We start from the raw sequence: 15,432 nt of genomic DNA on the forward strand, positions 1-15,432 counted from the left end.
GGGGTCTCAGGTCTAATATAGGCCTGAGCGACCCGTCCTTTTTTGGAATTAAGAAGTAGAGGGAGTAAACCCCCGTGCCCCGCTCGTGGACGGGTACGACCTCGATAGCGCCTTTTAGAAGCATACTTTCTACCTCTTGCTGTAAGAGCGTCAAGTGCTCTGAGGACATAGGACGGTTTCTTGGTGGTATTGTGGGTGGAGTGGAAGTTAACTCCAGACAGTAACCGTATTTTATAATATCTTTGACCCACCTGTCCGTGGTGATGGAGTTCCACGTGGACAGGAACCGTTGTAGCCTTCCCCCGACAGGTGTTATGTGGTCGGGAGGAAGGGAGAGGGCGTCACTGCTTGTTCTTGGGGGAGGACCTGGTGTTGCCGTAGCCACGTCCTCTGCCCTTGGTACTGGAGCCACGATAGCCACCTCGGGTGTTCTTATCGTAGGTGGTCTGCGTATTACCCTTGTTATATGTTTGTTGTGACCCCTGTCCTCTGCCTGCTCCCTTGTTTCCGGGGCGACGAAAGGAGCCGCTCCGAAAGGACTGAGTTTGTAGGGCGCCCATGGACTTTGCAGTGTCCGTGTCCTTTTTTATCTTCTCGAGGGTGGCGTCAACCTCAGGCCCGAACAAAAAGTCGGGGTTGACGGGCTGATTAAGGATATTGTTTTGTACCTCAGGCTTGAATCCTGAGATACGTAGCCAGGCGTGACGTCGTAGGATGACGCTAGTGTTGATGGCCCTGGCAGCCGTGTCAGCAGCGTCTAGTGCACATTTGATGGCAGCATTTGTGAGTAGCTGTCCCTCTCTGATAAGGATTTCTGCACCTTCTTTGTAGGGGTCAGGGAGGTGTTGAAGGAGTTGCTCCATTGTGTCATAGTGCGCCCTATCGTAGCGAGCGAGGAGCGCTTGAGTGTTAGCTATGCGCCATATGCTTGCAGCTTGTGCGGCAACTCGCTTGCCGGAGGTCTCCAGCACCTTGGACTCCTTGTCCGGGGGAGGAGCGTCACCCGTTGTCTGCGAGTGTGCCCTCTTGCGGGCATTCGCCACAACGATGGAGTCGAGTGGTAATTGTCCTCTGATGTAAGTAGGATCCCCAGGTGCTGATCTGTATTTCTTATCGATCCTGGGGTTTATCACTCGTGCCCTGGTGGGTTCCCTGAAAATGTCAGTGGCTGGCTTAAGGACCCCCTTCAACATTGGCAGAGTCTTTACATGTCTTTCTGAGGATGCAAAGGTGTCCATTAGAAAGTCATCTTCGATGATATCAGAGTGAAGCTGTACATCATGGTTGTTCGCCGCCCGTTCAATCAGAGCGTTGAACGCCGCAGTATCCTCTGTGGGTGACGTTTTTGCCCCATATAGCTGTGGGTCCTGTGCATCAAGAGGTGCACTGGGGTCTGCAGGGTCGCCCCAAGTTTGGTCAGGGTCCTGCTGGTCATCAGGGTCCGTGTCCACATGGTAGGGGACTTGTTCACCCATGTAGTCCTCCAATGCATCCGTGTCGGAGCGTGTGGGGGAGGCCCGGTGTGGATCCTGGTAGGGTGAATGAAAGGGTTCATACAGGAGAGGTTCTGTGTCCACAGGCAGCTTCCTCTTTAGCGGGATCCTGAAAGGTTCCAATGGCGGTTCCGAAGTTATCCTTCGGTCGTGGAGAATCATCCTGCCAGTGTCGGCGTCGATGACGCGTGACGGAGACGGCTCGACAGGCGTAACCGCAGTTTTGGTGGCCTGTGTCCTGAGTTGAAACGCCTTCGGGATTGTGGATGGAGGCAAGCCGAAGGTAATGCTGGTCGGCACCGACGAAACCGCTGGATCGATCGAACCCGACTGGTCCTGGAGGGCAGCCTTGGTTTTGCAGCCTGGCATTGCGCCAGGCCGTACTCGGGGCGCCTTAGAGGTCGTGGCCCCCGCCAGGGTCGTCGAGGCGGCTGCAGATATCTTCTGCGCCCGTGGTGCATCGAGCCGAGGTGCGGAGATCACCGTCGACGTCTTCGACACGTGAGGTTTCGGTGTCGTCGAGGGAGTGCTGCGAGGCGTAGCAGGCGGGACGGCCCTCGGTGTCGGTGGCGTCGACGCCGGTAACCGAGCAGGTTTGTCGGCGCCGATGGCCTTCTTCCGTTTGTCGACTCCCATGTCGCCCGTCTCGAGTTCGGCACCGAAGCTTGGTGCGGTCGGTGCCGACACGGTGCGCCGGCGTCGAAGGTGTTGAAGGCCTCGATCCGACTAGCGCCACTTTCAGTTTCGGTTTCGTAGGAACCTGAGCAGCTTTCGGTTTCGGTTTCGTGGAAGGGAAACCAGCTGGCTTAAGCGGTAATGGCTGCCGCTGAACGTCCGAGGCCGGGCCCGAGGGCGGGGCCGAAGGACTGCGTGATAGGTCTCGGGTAAGGCCCGAAGGCGATCCCTCGACCGGAGCCATAGTCTGTGGCACTGGTGAATTCTCGGTTTGAACAGGTAGGCCTTGTTCATCATCGGAGCTACTCTCTTCGGCCCCTAAGGCCTCCTCGTCGTCTCCTACCTCGGTGTCGTCTTCACCTCTGTGGAAGAGTGACTCGTCGGCCTCGTCCGATCCGGGTTCTTGGTCGGAAACGGGACTGGAGGGTAAGACTTCTACTTCTTCGACGTCGTCCGCGTCGTCGAAGATGTCAGCTGGGGCCGGTGCCGCGTGCTGCGCTTCGAGCCTCGCCGCTCGACGATTCCGCAGAGTCTTCTTTGAACGGAACCGGGCACAGGCCATACATGTCGACTCGTCGTGGTCCGGCGAAAGGCATTTGTTGCACACCGGATGGACGTCGTGTGGGTACTTCGCATTACATACCGGACACCTTTTGAATGGCGTCCTCGATTCCATCGTCGAAGTAGTTGATGGGCAGGTAAATGCGAACAAAGTCGGTGCTGAAAGTTAGTAAACTAACAGAGAGTATCGAAAACCGATCGATAAACAGTACCGACGCGAACTAAAGGCCTTGTGGCCTCGACAAAATTTTTTCCTAACTTGAGCTAAGATAGCACATCCGAACCCAATGGCGGAAAAAAACAATCTGAGGATGGAGAGGATGCCCATGCGCACTGTAGTCCAGGGGAGGAGTCACCTATCCAAGGATACTTCGAAGACTCTTCCAGGACAACAACGTGCAAACATCCGGACCCAACACTAGGCGGCGATCTATGCACAGATATGAATTCAGCAGCCCACATGCCTCGAACCAGGAATTTATTCCTGTTACTTTCTAGTGAAGACAAAAGGGCCAAAGAATGAATTCAGACCCACTCTAGTCCTCAAAACAGTGAACAGGTGGAACTGCATAAAATGAAATAAAAGGCTTTTACATTTTCTATTGACAGTCCAACAGATTTTAATAGTACTTGCATGATATCCTCTGCATGCAAGATCACATTTTCTCAACTGTCAACTTTTGAATTAAAGTTACTGCATTCACCCTTGCATACTGCAGTTTGACATATGTGAAATGTAACATGTTAAAAAAATACAGCAAAGGCCAAATAGGTTTCAGATTGATATTTATTGGATATTTATTCATCACACCCCTAGGAAGGCATGAGTTTGCTTTAAAATAGGCAGGAGATTCTTTAAGCAGCATTCTCTGTAAACCATCTTGCATAGAAAATGGTTTTCAAAGTGTCTAAAATTGGAAAACCTGGGATGTGTTCTGGTCCGTTAACCCAAATGACTTGTTAGCTTTAAGTGTATGGTTTTGAAACGTTGTACGGAAAATGTTTTCCAGTTGATTACTACACAAAAACAAGAAGCTCCTTGTGCTTGTACCACAATGTACAATGGCATTTCTCCCCCAGGTTACAGGGAACTAACATTACATTTTCAAACTAGAAGGGAGTTCCTCATCACCTGATAAAATTTGATACAACAGAAATCTTTGCTTAAATGAATTGTACAACTGTTGTAGTCTTGGTCTGATTTTGTTCAATCATCCAGGAAAAAGTAGTTTCCACTCTTCTTTTGATCCACATCCTACAAGAAAAAAATAATGCAAGTAAGTTCAGGCATTAATACCGTCTGTTATATGTATTTAGAAAAACAGTTGAGAGAATCCAACAAGATGACCTAATGGAGGGCTTATGAGAAATTATAACCCAAACTCCGGTAATTACAATTGTATGCAGTCAGCAATTGTCTGCAAACTGGGTGGAGAAACAGGTGACCTGCTGAAAGAAAGCAGGCTGACATAGGTACAAGAACTGTAGTAGGAAAGATGGGTAAGGATTATGTTACTCACCCTGTAAGCATCTTTGCACAGCATGTAGTGCTGCAGATTCATATGCTATGCATACTCCTGCCATCTAGTGTCGGGCCAGGACTTCACAGCTCCTATCTTTTTGGACACCAACCTACCATCATTTTGAATTATCCCGCCAGTTTTCCCACCCAAAGTGGGGGTGTAAACAGGTGCCGTCTGCTGCTAGCAGCAGCGCCTGGGGGTCACATTACAAAGGCCTTTGAAGCTTCTCACTCGTCGATCCTGGGGGAGGAGGCATGGCCCCTCTGCCCAGGATGTGCATTGTTTCTGTCCCATCCAGTGGTCCAGAAACCTGTCTGGTGGTGGCTGGCTGCCTACAGCCGGTCAGTGACCACTCCGGGGTTGATAGGGATTCAGGGGGCACCTCTGAAGTGCCCTTTGGGTATATGGTACAATATCTCCCACGCATGATTTCCGCAGACTGAATATGGCCATTTTTTTCCTTTTTTTTTTTAGGATTAGGTTGTTAGTTATAGCTTATTTAGATGAACATCGCACTCTATTCCTTGTCGTAACCAGTGTACGTAGAGACAATGCACATCCTTTGCATAGCAACAATTTGTTGTCTAATGCAAAATTGATCCACAGTGCTCCCAGCAATGATGTATAGTTTTTTTTTTTAACTTTAACGTTTTTGCACATTACAGCCATTCCACGACACAGCATGAGTAAATCAAGAGGAAAAGACATCAAGAAAGTAAACACAGAGCACAACACCATCTGGCCACATATTTCCGTAGGAGAGCTCCGCACCCATCCAGTTCTATAGATAATACATATCCGAACCTGTCCCATGGGCCTCCTTCATTGTGGTAACTTGATATTATTGTACAGCACAAAGAAAGCACATATCATGTAGACTACACACTCTATCTTCGCGTCTCTGAGAGACAGCTCCGACCCCCCTCTTGTTATGCACCGTTGCCAAAGGCAAACACCGGGGGTGGCAAGTACCTCCACTGAGATGAGTCTGCACCGCAAGGGAACAGACTCCAAGCACCTTCTGTATTGAGCAATTTGTGTGTCAACAAGAGCCCCAGAGGAAGCAAGTCTCTCCTTTAGACTCCCCTGTCCTGCTCCAAAGCGGGGGAGTCTGCCACCTCTGCGGCAGTCGATAAAAGGTAATTCTGAAGGGGTCCCCAAATATCCTTTGGTCTAGACATTGACGGAAGGGTCTCGGCATATATGGCCAACTGTCCCTGGCAATAGGTCAGGTCATCAATCCAATCTTTGTATTTAGGAGCCCTCCCCCTACCCCACCTACAAGCCACCCTGCGCCTGGCCAAGAGCAAAACCATACCAGTGAATTTGCGATGCGCCTGAGGGAGGTGTGCAGTGTAGCCTAGTAGTGCCAATACGGGGTCCCGCTCAGTGCATTTACCATCTTCCCGAGAGCCTGGAAAACCTGTGTCCAGAAATCCTGTATTCTCGGGCATTCCCATGCTAAGTGTAAAAAACCTGCTCCTGGACGGTGACATCTATCACACCTATAATTATTCGCCAGTGCAAATCGGAACTTTTTAGCAGGCGTGTCGTAAAGGCGCTGTAAGAACTTGTAATGAATGACTCGCAATCTGCTACTAGCAGAAACCCTTGCGGTTTGGAGGCAGCAATATTCCCATTGCTCTTCAGTCACTTCCCTTCCCAGCTCCTCACTCCATTGGGTCCTCGCCGTGCAGTGGGGTCCCGAATAGTGTGTGCGTATATTACGATAAAGTCGGGATACTAGGTGTCTGCCATCAGCAGACCCCAGCATCTGGTGCAATGGTGCAAAGATCTTGGGCTCCTGCGGATACCCTGGAAGGATAGAACGAAGGCCCTGCCGCAGCCGGATATATAGAAATGTATCTAGGGCAGAGGGAGAGGCCTCCCCAAATATTTGTGCAAGCGAGCAAAACCTACCGCACCGAAAGATCACCCCAAGTGACAATCTGTACCCATGCGCACATTTGATGAAAGACACGTTCCTGCAACAGCGGCATACAGGGGTGATAGGAGAGCGGAAGCTTCGGGGAGTACAGGAATGGGGAACCACAGAGCCGACTATATTATGCCACGCGTCTACTGTGCATGTTACAGTAGTGGGAGGGATGTCTCGGCTGCGCCTTGGGGCCTGTATCATTCCGTCCAATGGGATAGGGTCTGCCAACCAGTGTTCCGCGGCCACCTGTGGCATGTACAGAGGGGGACGAATCCAGTAATATGCATAATGTGCTTGCGCACTAAGATAATATATTTCGAAATCTGGAATTTCGAATACTCCTCGAGCATAAGGTTGGATTAGTATGGACCATTTGAGCCTGGGCTGTTTGCCACCATAGAGTAGCCTAATGAGTTCCGACCGGAGAGTCTTAAAAAATATCGCCCAGGGTGATAAAGTATATTCAAGAACAAATACAGAAATTGCGAAAGCACCACCATTTTTATTAAGGACGCCAGTCCAGCAAACGAAAGGCAACGAGATCCATCGGGTGACAGCATCAGAGAGACGTTGCACCGCGGTGCCATAATTAAGGCGAATCAACTCGTCGCGATCCCTAGAGCGCTGTATCCCGAGGTACCGAAGATCAGTATCACACCAAGCAAGCGGGTAGTCTAAATCAAAATTGGTGGCTGCCACCGTCAGCGGGAATACCTGCGATTTCCCCCAATTAATATGTACCCCGGATAGTCTACCAAAAGTGATAAATTCACGGAGCAATGGATTGATATTCTGCTGAGGGTCCCTCACATACAAGGTAATGTCATCTGCATACAGGGATACCTGTATTTGACGCTGGATACATCGGAACACATTTTTCCCCATGGTGCTGCCGCAGCCTGGAGGCTAATGGCTCCAATGCTATGGCAAACAGCAGGGGGGAAAGCGGGCACCTCTGGCGCGTACCCCTGGTTATGGGGAAGGCTTCAGAGAGATGCCCATTAATTAACACCTTCGCAGTAGGTTTGTGATACAACAGCCAAATCCAAGATATAAAGAGAGGGGGGGGGAACCCCATCCGTCCCAGTATCCCGAACAGATAGTCCCATTCCATGGAGTTGAATGCTTTCGTAGCATCTAGGAACACCGCGGCCAGTGGTAGCTCCGGAGCAACATTTTGTAACAGGGAGAAGAAGGTACGTAGGTTGTGAGAGGTGTCGCATCCCGGCACAAACCCCGACTGGTCGGGGAGGATGAGCCTATCTAGTAACACCCTGTTGGCAATGACTTTTGCCAAAATGTTCATGTCGCAGTTGATAAGGGATAACGGCCTATACGAGTCGCAAGAGTCGCTAGGTTTGCCCGGCTTCAGAAGTGAGATTATAAGTGCTTCACGCATTGATCGAGGAAGCTCCCCAACCTCCAGCGATTCTTCGTACACTTCCTTGAGTACCGGAGCCATTATGTCTATGTATGTTTTATAGAATTCAATAGGGATGCCGTCTAGGCCCGGCGCCTTACCCGATTGAGTTTTCATAATTGCCTCTCGTATTTCGACGATTTCGAACGGTAAGCAAAGAAACCCGCGATGTGTATTGGAGAGCCAGCCCAACGCAACATCTCCCAGAAAATCTTCAAGATCCAGCGAGCCACTGCGTTGTGTGGTGTAGAGGTTGGTGTAATGTGTGGTAAACATATCTAGTATGTGTGCAGAGTCCCTGTGTCTCTTCGCCGCTGGGCACAGAATCTCCAAAATGTAATTAGAGAAGCGGGGTCGCCCGATCACCTCAGCCAGGGCCCTCCCCGGTCCCTCACCCTCACCATACCTGCGTGCCTCCCAGTAACGCCACCGGAATTTTGACTCGCGCTGGTTTTCTCTTAATCTGACAGAAGTGCCCGAAAGTCGACCTGCACCTTTCCCATTTCGCCCAATTCCATTCGGCGCTCCAATGCCTTAAGGTTTTTCTCCAGGGTCTTTAACGTCCCTTGTATATCCCGGAGCACTCCGAAACTTTTGGAGATACAGAACCCCCTTATTGTTACCTTAAAGGCCTCCCAGATCGTTTCCACGCTATCCACCGAGCCCTTGTTTCTTTGAAAAAAGTCTTGTATCTCTTCCCCCAACTCATGGTGAAACACTGAGTCTAGCAGCGCTGTGGGTTGCAATCGCCAACTAGGCCTGGGTTTGTCATATCCAGGTGGGTAGAGTGTTATCCTCACTGGACAGTGATCTGAGAGCGTTCTAGCAGGCTGTGTCGCTGCGCTTAGCGTCGGCGCCAACCCCCTTGTGAGGAGAATGTAATCTATTCAAGCCCAGGTAGCCGCATGTGTCGGGAAATGTGCTCCTTCCTTGGCCTGAGAGTGAAAGTGGCGCCAGGCGTCCACCAGGCCTCCCTCCTCCAAAATATTGTGTAGTACCCCCTGGGTGCGATTGTAATGGTGGGAATTGGGGTTAGATCTGTCCAGTGCAGGGTTAATTACGGTGTTGAAGTCTCCACCCCATATGATATGAGTTGATCCTATGTCCACACAACAACTTCGTAAATGCATTTCTTAACATGCAAAATAGAACCAAAGGGGGTTGCCCGCTGGGGGGAAACCCTAGGTGGCGATCCGGAAACACCCCGCCCCCAGTGTCCATGGGTGATGGAGTAGATGAACCCTGTAGGGGACTGGGGGGGGTGCCCAGCGCAAACCTGAATACCAGGCCCACAGGTACGCCCAATACAAGTCAAGATGCAGTGCCAAGCCACCCATATCTAGGTTCCCTTCATCCAGTCTTCTGGTTCCAGGTTCCAGCATGCAGTCCTTTTCTGCAACAGACATCCTCCATAGGAAAGCATTAAGCTCCCGACACCTCTGGAGCACCCTGCACCCCCCAACCATGGACCCCCTTTGCCCTTACCTTACCCCCAGGAGCTTGACTTCCGAGACCGAGAGGCCTGCCTGTGAGCAGCCCCCAACTGAGGTACCCATTAGTCCTATTGGTGAACACTGACACTCTGCACCCAGCCGCCTTAGTGCTGCTGGTGGCGCCCCTTGAGTGGCAACCTGAACCTTGGTTCTACCCTCCAATCCTAAAACAGTTTACTTACCTGTAAACGTAACTCTTTGTTTTTCTCCATAGGACTGAATGGTGGGTGGCATGGCTACCACCATACTTTTTGCCGCATACCTGATGCAAACTTGACTGAGTGCGTGCTGGGATCCTGCTAACCAGGCCCCAGCACTGGTGTTCTTTGCCAAAACTGTACTTTTGTACCCACAATTGGCACATCTATGGGCCACATGTATGCCTCTTGTAAGAGGTACCCCTGGTACCAAGGGCCTTGTGACAAGGGAGGGCCTCCCAGGGCTGCAGCATGTATTATGCCACCCTCAGAGACCCCTCACCTGAACACCCACACATTGCCTTTGCAGGCTGCGTGTTTTGGTGCAGACCAAACTGAAGAGTCGGCATGGCCCACATCCTTGTGAGCCATGCCCACCAACACTGCCTGTGGCATGGGTAAGTCACCCCCTCTTGCAAGCCTCACAGCCCCAAAGGCACGGTGCACCATCACAGGTGAGGGCATAGCTACACGAGCACTATGACCCTACAGCAGAGGTCTTCAAACCTTTTGATGCAGAGACCCCCTGTCAAATATTTTTAGCCGTAAGTACCTCTTACCAACCAAAATTTCTAGAACTTAGTACTCACCAAGTTCAACAACTAAAAGCGCCCCCAATTCCCATTGCGAAACATTTTCTGGTGGGAAAATAGTATTAAACAGTGTTTAGCAAACCAAAGGTTTGTGGTTGACTGTGGTTCGGTGTCAGAGGCTTACTACACAGCTCAAATACAAAATCTCCAAAACGAATTGCCAACAAATTCACAAATGGTACTGTACTTTATTTTTCACAAACAAAACATAATTTGACTTAATTGGATGATAACACCTTGCTGAACTAGTGTGAAGGGCGTGCCTGTTTTTCTTCAGCGAGACGGTCAATCTTTGGATGTATTCTGGCTACTGCCATCCTCAGGTTGTGCTCCACTTCAAGTCTTGAACGGTACTTAGTCTTTAATACTGCCAGTGCTGAAAACCCAAACTCACATACATATGATGTGCTAAAAGGCAGAAGTGTCTTGACTGCAATTTTCGACAAACCTGAATGTTCTCCAGACAGTTTCAGCCAAAATTCTCCCAATGAGATTCTTCAGAATTGCACCTGGAGAACGCGGTCACTCTAAAGGTCAATTAGATCTTTCTTAAAGGTGCACTGGAAGACGAGTACCTGCATTCGCTAGAAATGGTTGAAAGACCCAGGCATTGACATGATCATTGTCCTCAGGAAAGCACTTTTCTAAACTGTCCCTGAGAGAAGTTAAGTGATTTCTTATGACCTCAGTAGCACTTTCAAGTGTCCCCAAGAGCTTCTGCTAAACATGGGAATGCTTCAAGAAGGCCACCTTGAATTAGTAGTCTTCTCCACAACTCTGGCTTCTTCTTGAAGGCAGGTATTTATTTATACATGGTGAAATATGTACTTCCAGCTCCTTGCAAAGACACATTCAAGGGATTCAATTATTCAAAGATGTCTTCAAAGTATGCTAAAAGAACAAGCCAACGGGGGTTAAACAAATGTTCTGCTTTGTATGGGTCTAAGTCCAGAAGGAATTGCCGTATTTCATTTGTCAGTTCAAAAATGCAATTCAGCACCGTCCCTCTGGATAACCACCGGACTTCTGTATGGAACAGCAAACCATCATGTTCAGCTCCCATTTCTGCACATAAAATTGCAAACGGACGAGCTCTAGTGGGGTGAGTCTTTATAAACTTAACCATTTTCACAGCAGAATTCAACACAACCTCAAGTTCTCTATCCATGTTTCAGACTGCAAGGGCTTCCTGGTGTATCATACAGTGGGTCCCTAGAATATACGGAGCTACTTTCAATACTTTGGGTTTTAACCCTGTCCTAGCGCCACACATGGAAGGAGCACTATCCATACAGATCCCAACACAGCTGTCCCATTTTAAGCCATTGGAGAGCAGAAAGTAATTGAGAATATCATATAGGGCTGATGCTGTTGCATGTCCCTTGACTGGTTTATAGAATAAAAAGTCTTCCAATATTAAAGTTTTGTGGCAGTATCATACATAAGCAATTAAATGAGCTTCCTTAGATAAGTCAGTCGTTTCATCCAATTGCAAAGCAAACAAACTCAATTTCAAGCGGGCTTTGAGGTGTCTGTTGATATCCTCAGACATGTCAGAGATGAGGCAGCAAACTGTTGTGTCTGAGAGGGGCACCATTTTAAACTTCTCTGCTGCTTTTTCACCAAGCATTGTCTTGACCATGTCAAGAACTGCTGGAAGAATCACTTTTTCTCCATCTGTAAAAGCATTTTTGTTTTTGGCAATGTAGTATGCCACTTGGTAAGATGCTTTCAAGGCATTTGCTAGTGTGGTGACCACATTTTTCACATTATCTTTTTGGTGGGTGATGTCTTCCAGCTTTCTGGCAAAAAAATCTTCTTTCCTACCAGTGACCCATGTTTAGTTTCCAAGTGTCACCTTAATTTGTTTGGTTTCAGGCTTTTGTTAGCCAAGGTCATGCCACAAACCACACATTGGGGCCTAATTTTGCCAGTAATGGTCACACAGGTGAATCCAAGGTCCAAGTAGGAGGCCTCATACTTCCTAATTTTTGCAGCTTTGTTCTCACCATCCTTTTTGGCTTTTCGTTTAAGCGCCCTATCATCTTTTGGCATCAGGAAATGATCCATGCCAAATGTGTGTTTGATCCATGATACAAAATTCTAAAGTTCAATATTAATGGACACCACAGACTTGCTGCTGCATGCGGTATAGCTTTTTTCGTTTTTTTACTCTCTGCAATTCTCAAAATGACTTAAAAATGTCTTCGCATCTAGGATGCATAAAACACGAATAACACATTGGGTCCCTTCTGCATGCTTAAAACAAAATTTGCAGTTCGTCCTGGCTCCCTTATGTGAGCAGGCCATGTGACCAATTACCAAGGTTCCCACTTCCTTGAGCGCACACGCATTGATAGCAATAAGTAACAGGTGGACGATATGCACCTGCTAATGGGATCAAACATTTTTGTATGGCTAAATTAGCATTCCGTCTTTCTTAGGTCAGTAAATTGAGAACTATGTATTTGAGTAAGAGTAAACTTGGTTATTTGCAACACTTCGAAAAAGCAAAACTGCATTCTCAAGTACTATAAAATATGGATAAGATATTTTACATTTACTTGTAAATACGACAAAGCACTGCATTAACAAATCAAAACCAAAAAAGAAAGAATGTGTTAATAAAAAACAATAATGACAAAACTCTGGTGATTAATGTACCTGCTGGAGAGAGGTCAAATTTGTCTAGTCACGGTTATGATTCATCAAAGTAGTGCCTGCTGAAAAATGTGTACCATGCAGATCACAGAATTTTATTTTATTTAGCTAACTCAATGGGTTACAGCTTTTGTCACAGAGATCAGTTTGTTAAGTTACGATCCTAATGTAGCACTTTGAGCTATGAATTGGCAACAAACAGCTGCATGCAGGGCATAGGTTAAAATGAATATGCTACTTACCAGTATGCATCTGTTCTTGGCATGTAGGGCTGCTGACATTCATATCTGTGCATAGATCGCCGCCTAGTGTTGTGTCCGGATGTTTGCACGTTGTTGTCCTGGAAGAATCTTCGAAGTATCCTGAGATAGGTGACTCCTCCCCTTGACCACAGTGCGCATGGGCATCCTCTCCATCCTTAGATTGTTTTTCGCCATTGTGGCAGTGATGGAGTAGATACAGAAAGTGATGACCATGCTATACAGTAATTCTGAGAGCTGCAGCTGCTACAGGCGCCGGGGAGGAGGGTGGGCGATATGAATGTCAGCAGCCCTACATGCCAAGAACAGATGCATACTGGTAAGTAGCATATTCAGTTTGAGGCATGTGGGCTGCTGAATTAATATCTGTGCATAGAATACATAGCAGTACCTCCTATTAGCGGCGGCTACCAGTGCCAGCTGCAGCGGTCTGAAAAAGAGTTTTGAGAACAGCCTGTCCTACAGCTGCCTGCTGTTTTGAGTGTACATCTACACAGTAGTGTTTGGTAAATGTATGTTTAGTGGACCATGTGGCTGCTCTACATATTTCCTGTAAAGGAATGTTTCCCAGGAAAGCCATGGACGCCCCTAACTTACGTGTTGAGTGGGCTCGTGGGGGAATCGTTAATGTGCGTTTAGCCTTTTGATAGCAAATTTGAATACATTTAACGATCCATCTGGCTATACCTGCTTTGGAAATGGCGTTGCCCTTGTGCTGTGGAGAAAAGGCAACGAAAAGTTGTTTTGTCTTCCTGAAGACTTTAGTTCTGTCTATATAGTACATGAGGGCTCTCTTTACATCTAGTGTATGGAGCATTCTCTCTGCTACATTCTGTGGATTTTGAAAGAAGACAGGCAGTTCAATAGTTTGATTCATGTGGAACTGCGATATTACTTTAGGCATGAATTTGGGGTTGGTACGTAGTACGACCCTGTTTGCGTGAACCTGTATGAATGGCTCTTGAATGGTTAGTGCCTGGAGTTCACTAACTCTTCTTAACGAAGTGATTGCCACTAGGAAAGCTACTTTCCAGGTTAGGAATTGAATCTCACATGAGTGGAGAGGTTCGAAGGGTGGACCCATTAGTCGGGTGAGGACCAAGTTGAGGTTCCACACCGGTGCTGGTGGGTGTCTTGGGGGAATTACTCGTTTAAGTCCCTCCAAGAAAGCTTTGATGGCAGGCACTCTGAATAAAGAGAGGTGCTGCCTGTTCTGGAGATAGGCTGCTATTGCGGTCAAATGGATACGTATTGAGGTGTATGCCAGATTGCATCGGTATAGGTGTAAGAGGTAACAGATTATATTTTGAATGGATGCGTCTAGCGGGTTGTCATTATTGTTGCAATAAATGACAAACCTCTTCCATTTAGCTGCATAGCAAGCTCTGGTAGTGGGTCTCCTGGCCTCCTTAATGATCTCCATACAGTCAGGTGGCAGGTTTAGGTAGCCAAACTCTAGGACTTCAGGAGCCAGATTGCCAGGTTCAGCTGTTGCGGATCTGGGTGCTGAATTTCTCCATGGTTCTGCGTCAAAAGCGCGGGTTTGATCCGCAGCCTTTGATGCGGCACCACGGAAAGTTCCAGAAAGGTTGTGTACCATGGCTGGCGTGCCCATGTTGGAGCAACCAGGATGAGTGTCATGGAGTGCTGTCGCAGTTTGCGTGCCACCAGCGGTATCAATGGCGCTGGGGGAAAAGCGTACGGAAATCTGCCGGACCAGTTCATCCATATCGCATTGCCCTGCGACTGTGGATGTGGGAACCTGGCGGCAAAGCTTTGGCATTTTGCATTTTCGCTTGTCGCGAATAGGTCCATCTCTGGATGACCCCACTGCTGGAAGTACGGTTGGAGTACTGATGGGTGTAACTCCCACTCGTGCATCTGGTGGCTGTGTCTGCTGAGCAGATCCGCCATCTGGTTGTCCTTGCCTGGGAGGTGTTCCGCCATGAGGAATATGTTCCTCTGAATGGCCCACTTCCACATGCTCTGAGCCAGATGAGACAACTGTGGAGAGTGTGTTCCTCCCTGTTTCTGTATGTAGTACATGGCAGTCATGTTGTCCGTCCGGATCAACACGACCTTGTTGCACAGATGTACTTTGAATGCCTTCATGGCTAGGAAGATTGCCAACAGTTCCAGAAGGTTGATGTGCATCTTCTTTTGTTGTGTTGTCCATAGTCACTGTGTAATTGAGTACATGAGCTCCCCATCCCTGGAGAGACACGTCCGCTGTCAGTATTTGTGGAACAGGCTCTTGGAACGGTCGGCCCTTGCAAAGGTTTTGTGGATTCCACCAATGCAGAGAGTTGTATGCCCGACCGCTCACCAACACTAGGTCTTTTAATTGCCCGTGAGCCTGATTCCATTGACGTGCTAAGCACTCCTGAAGCGGGCGCATATGTAGTCTCGCGTGTGGGACTATGAAAATGCAGGATGCCATCATGCCTATCAACTGCATGAACACTCGCGCAGGAAGGGAGTGTTGGGGTTTGAACTTGGAAATCAGCATTTGGATGCTGTTGATCCTCACTAAATTTGGCTGAGCTGTGGCTGCCAGAGTGTCTATGGTCGCACCTAGGTACTGTTGTACGTGTGCGGGTTGGAGATGTGATTTTGG

At 48.4% G+C, this 15,432-nt stretch overlaps 1 protein-coding gene across 1 annotated transcript in view; it reads right to left on the reverse strand.

Annotated features, from left to right (window-relative positions):
* Positions 1-3,498: 3,498 nt before the first annotated feature.
* Positions 3,499-15,432, reverse strand: part of ABCE1 (ATP binding cassette subfamily E member 1) — a 245,438-nt gene continuing 233,504 nt past the window's right edge. The window contains exon 18 of the mRNA XM_085641610.1: positions 3,499-3,984. Coding sequence (XP_085497736.1) covers positions 3,937-3,984 — 48 coding nt within the window. The 3' untranslated portion in view covers positions 3,499-3,936. The remainder of the gene's footprint in view (positions 3,985-15,432) is intronic.

This window comes from Triturus cristatus, chromosome 2_2 (assembly GCF_964204655.1).
Source record: "Triturus cristatus chromosome 2_2, aTriCri1.1, whole genome shotgun sequence".
Taxonomy (NCBI): domain Eukaryota; kingdom Metazoa; phylum Chordata; class Amphibia; order Caudata; family Salamandridae; genus Triturus; species Triturus cristatus.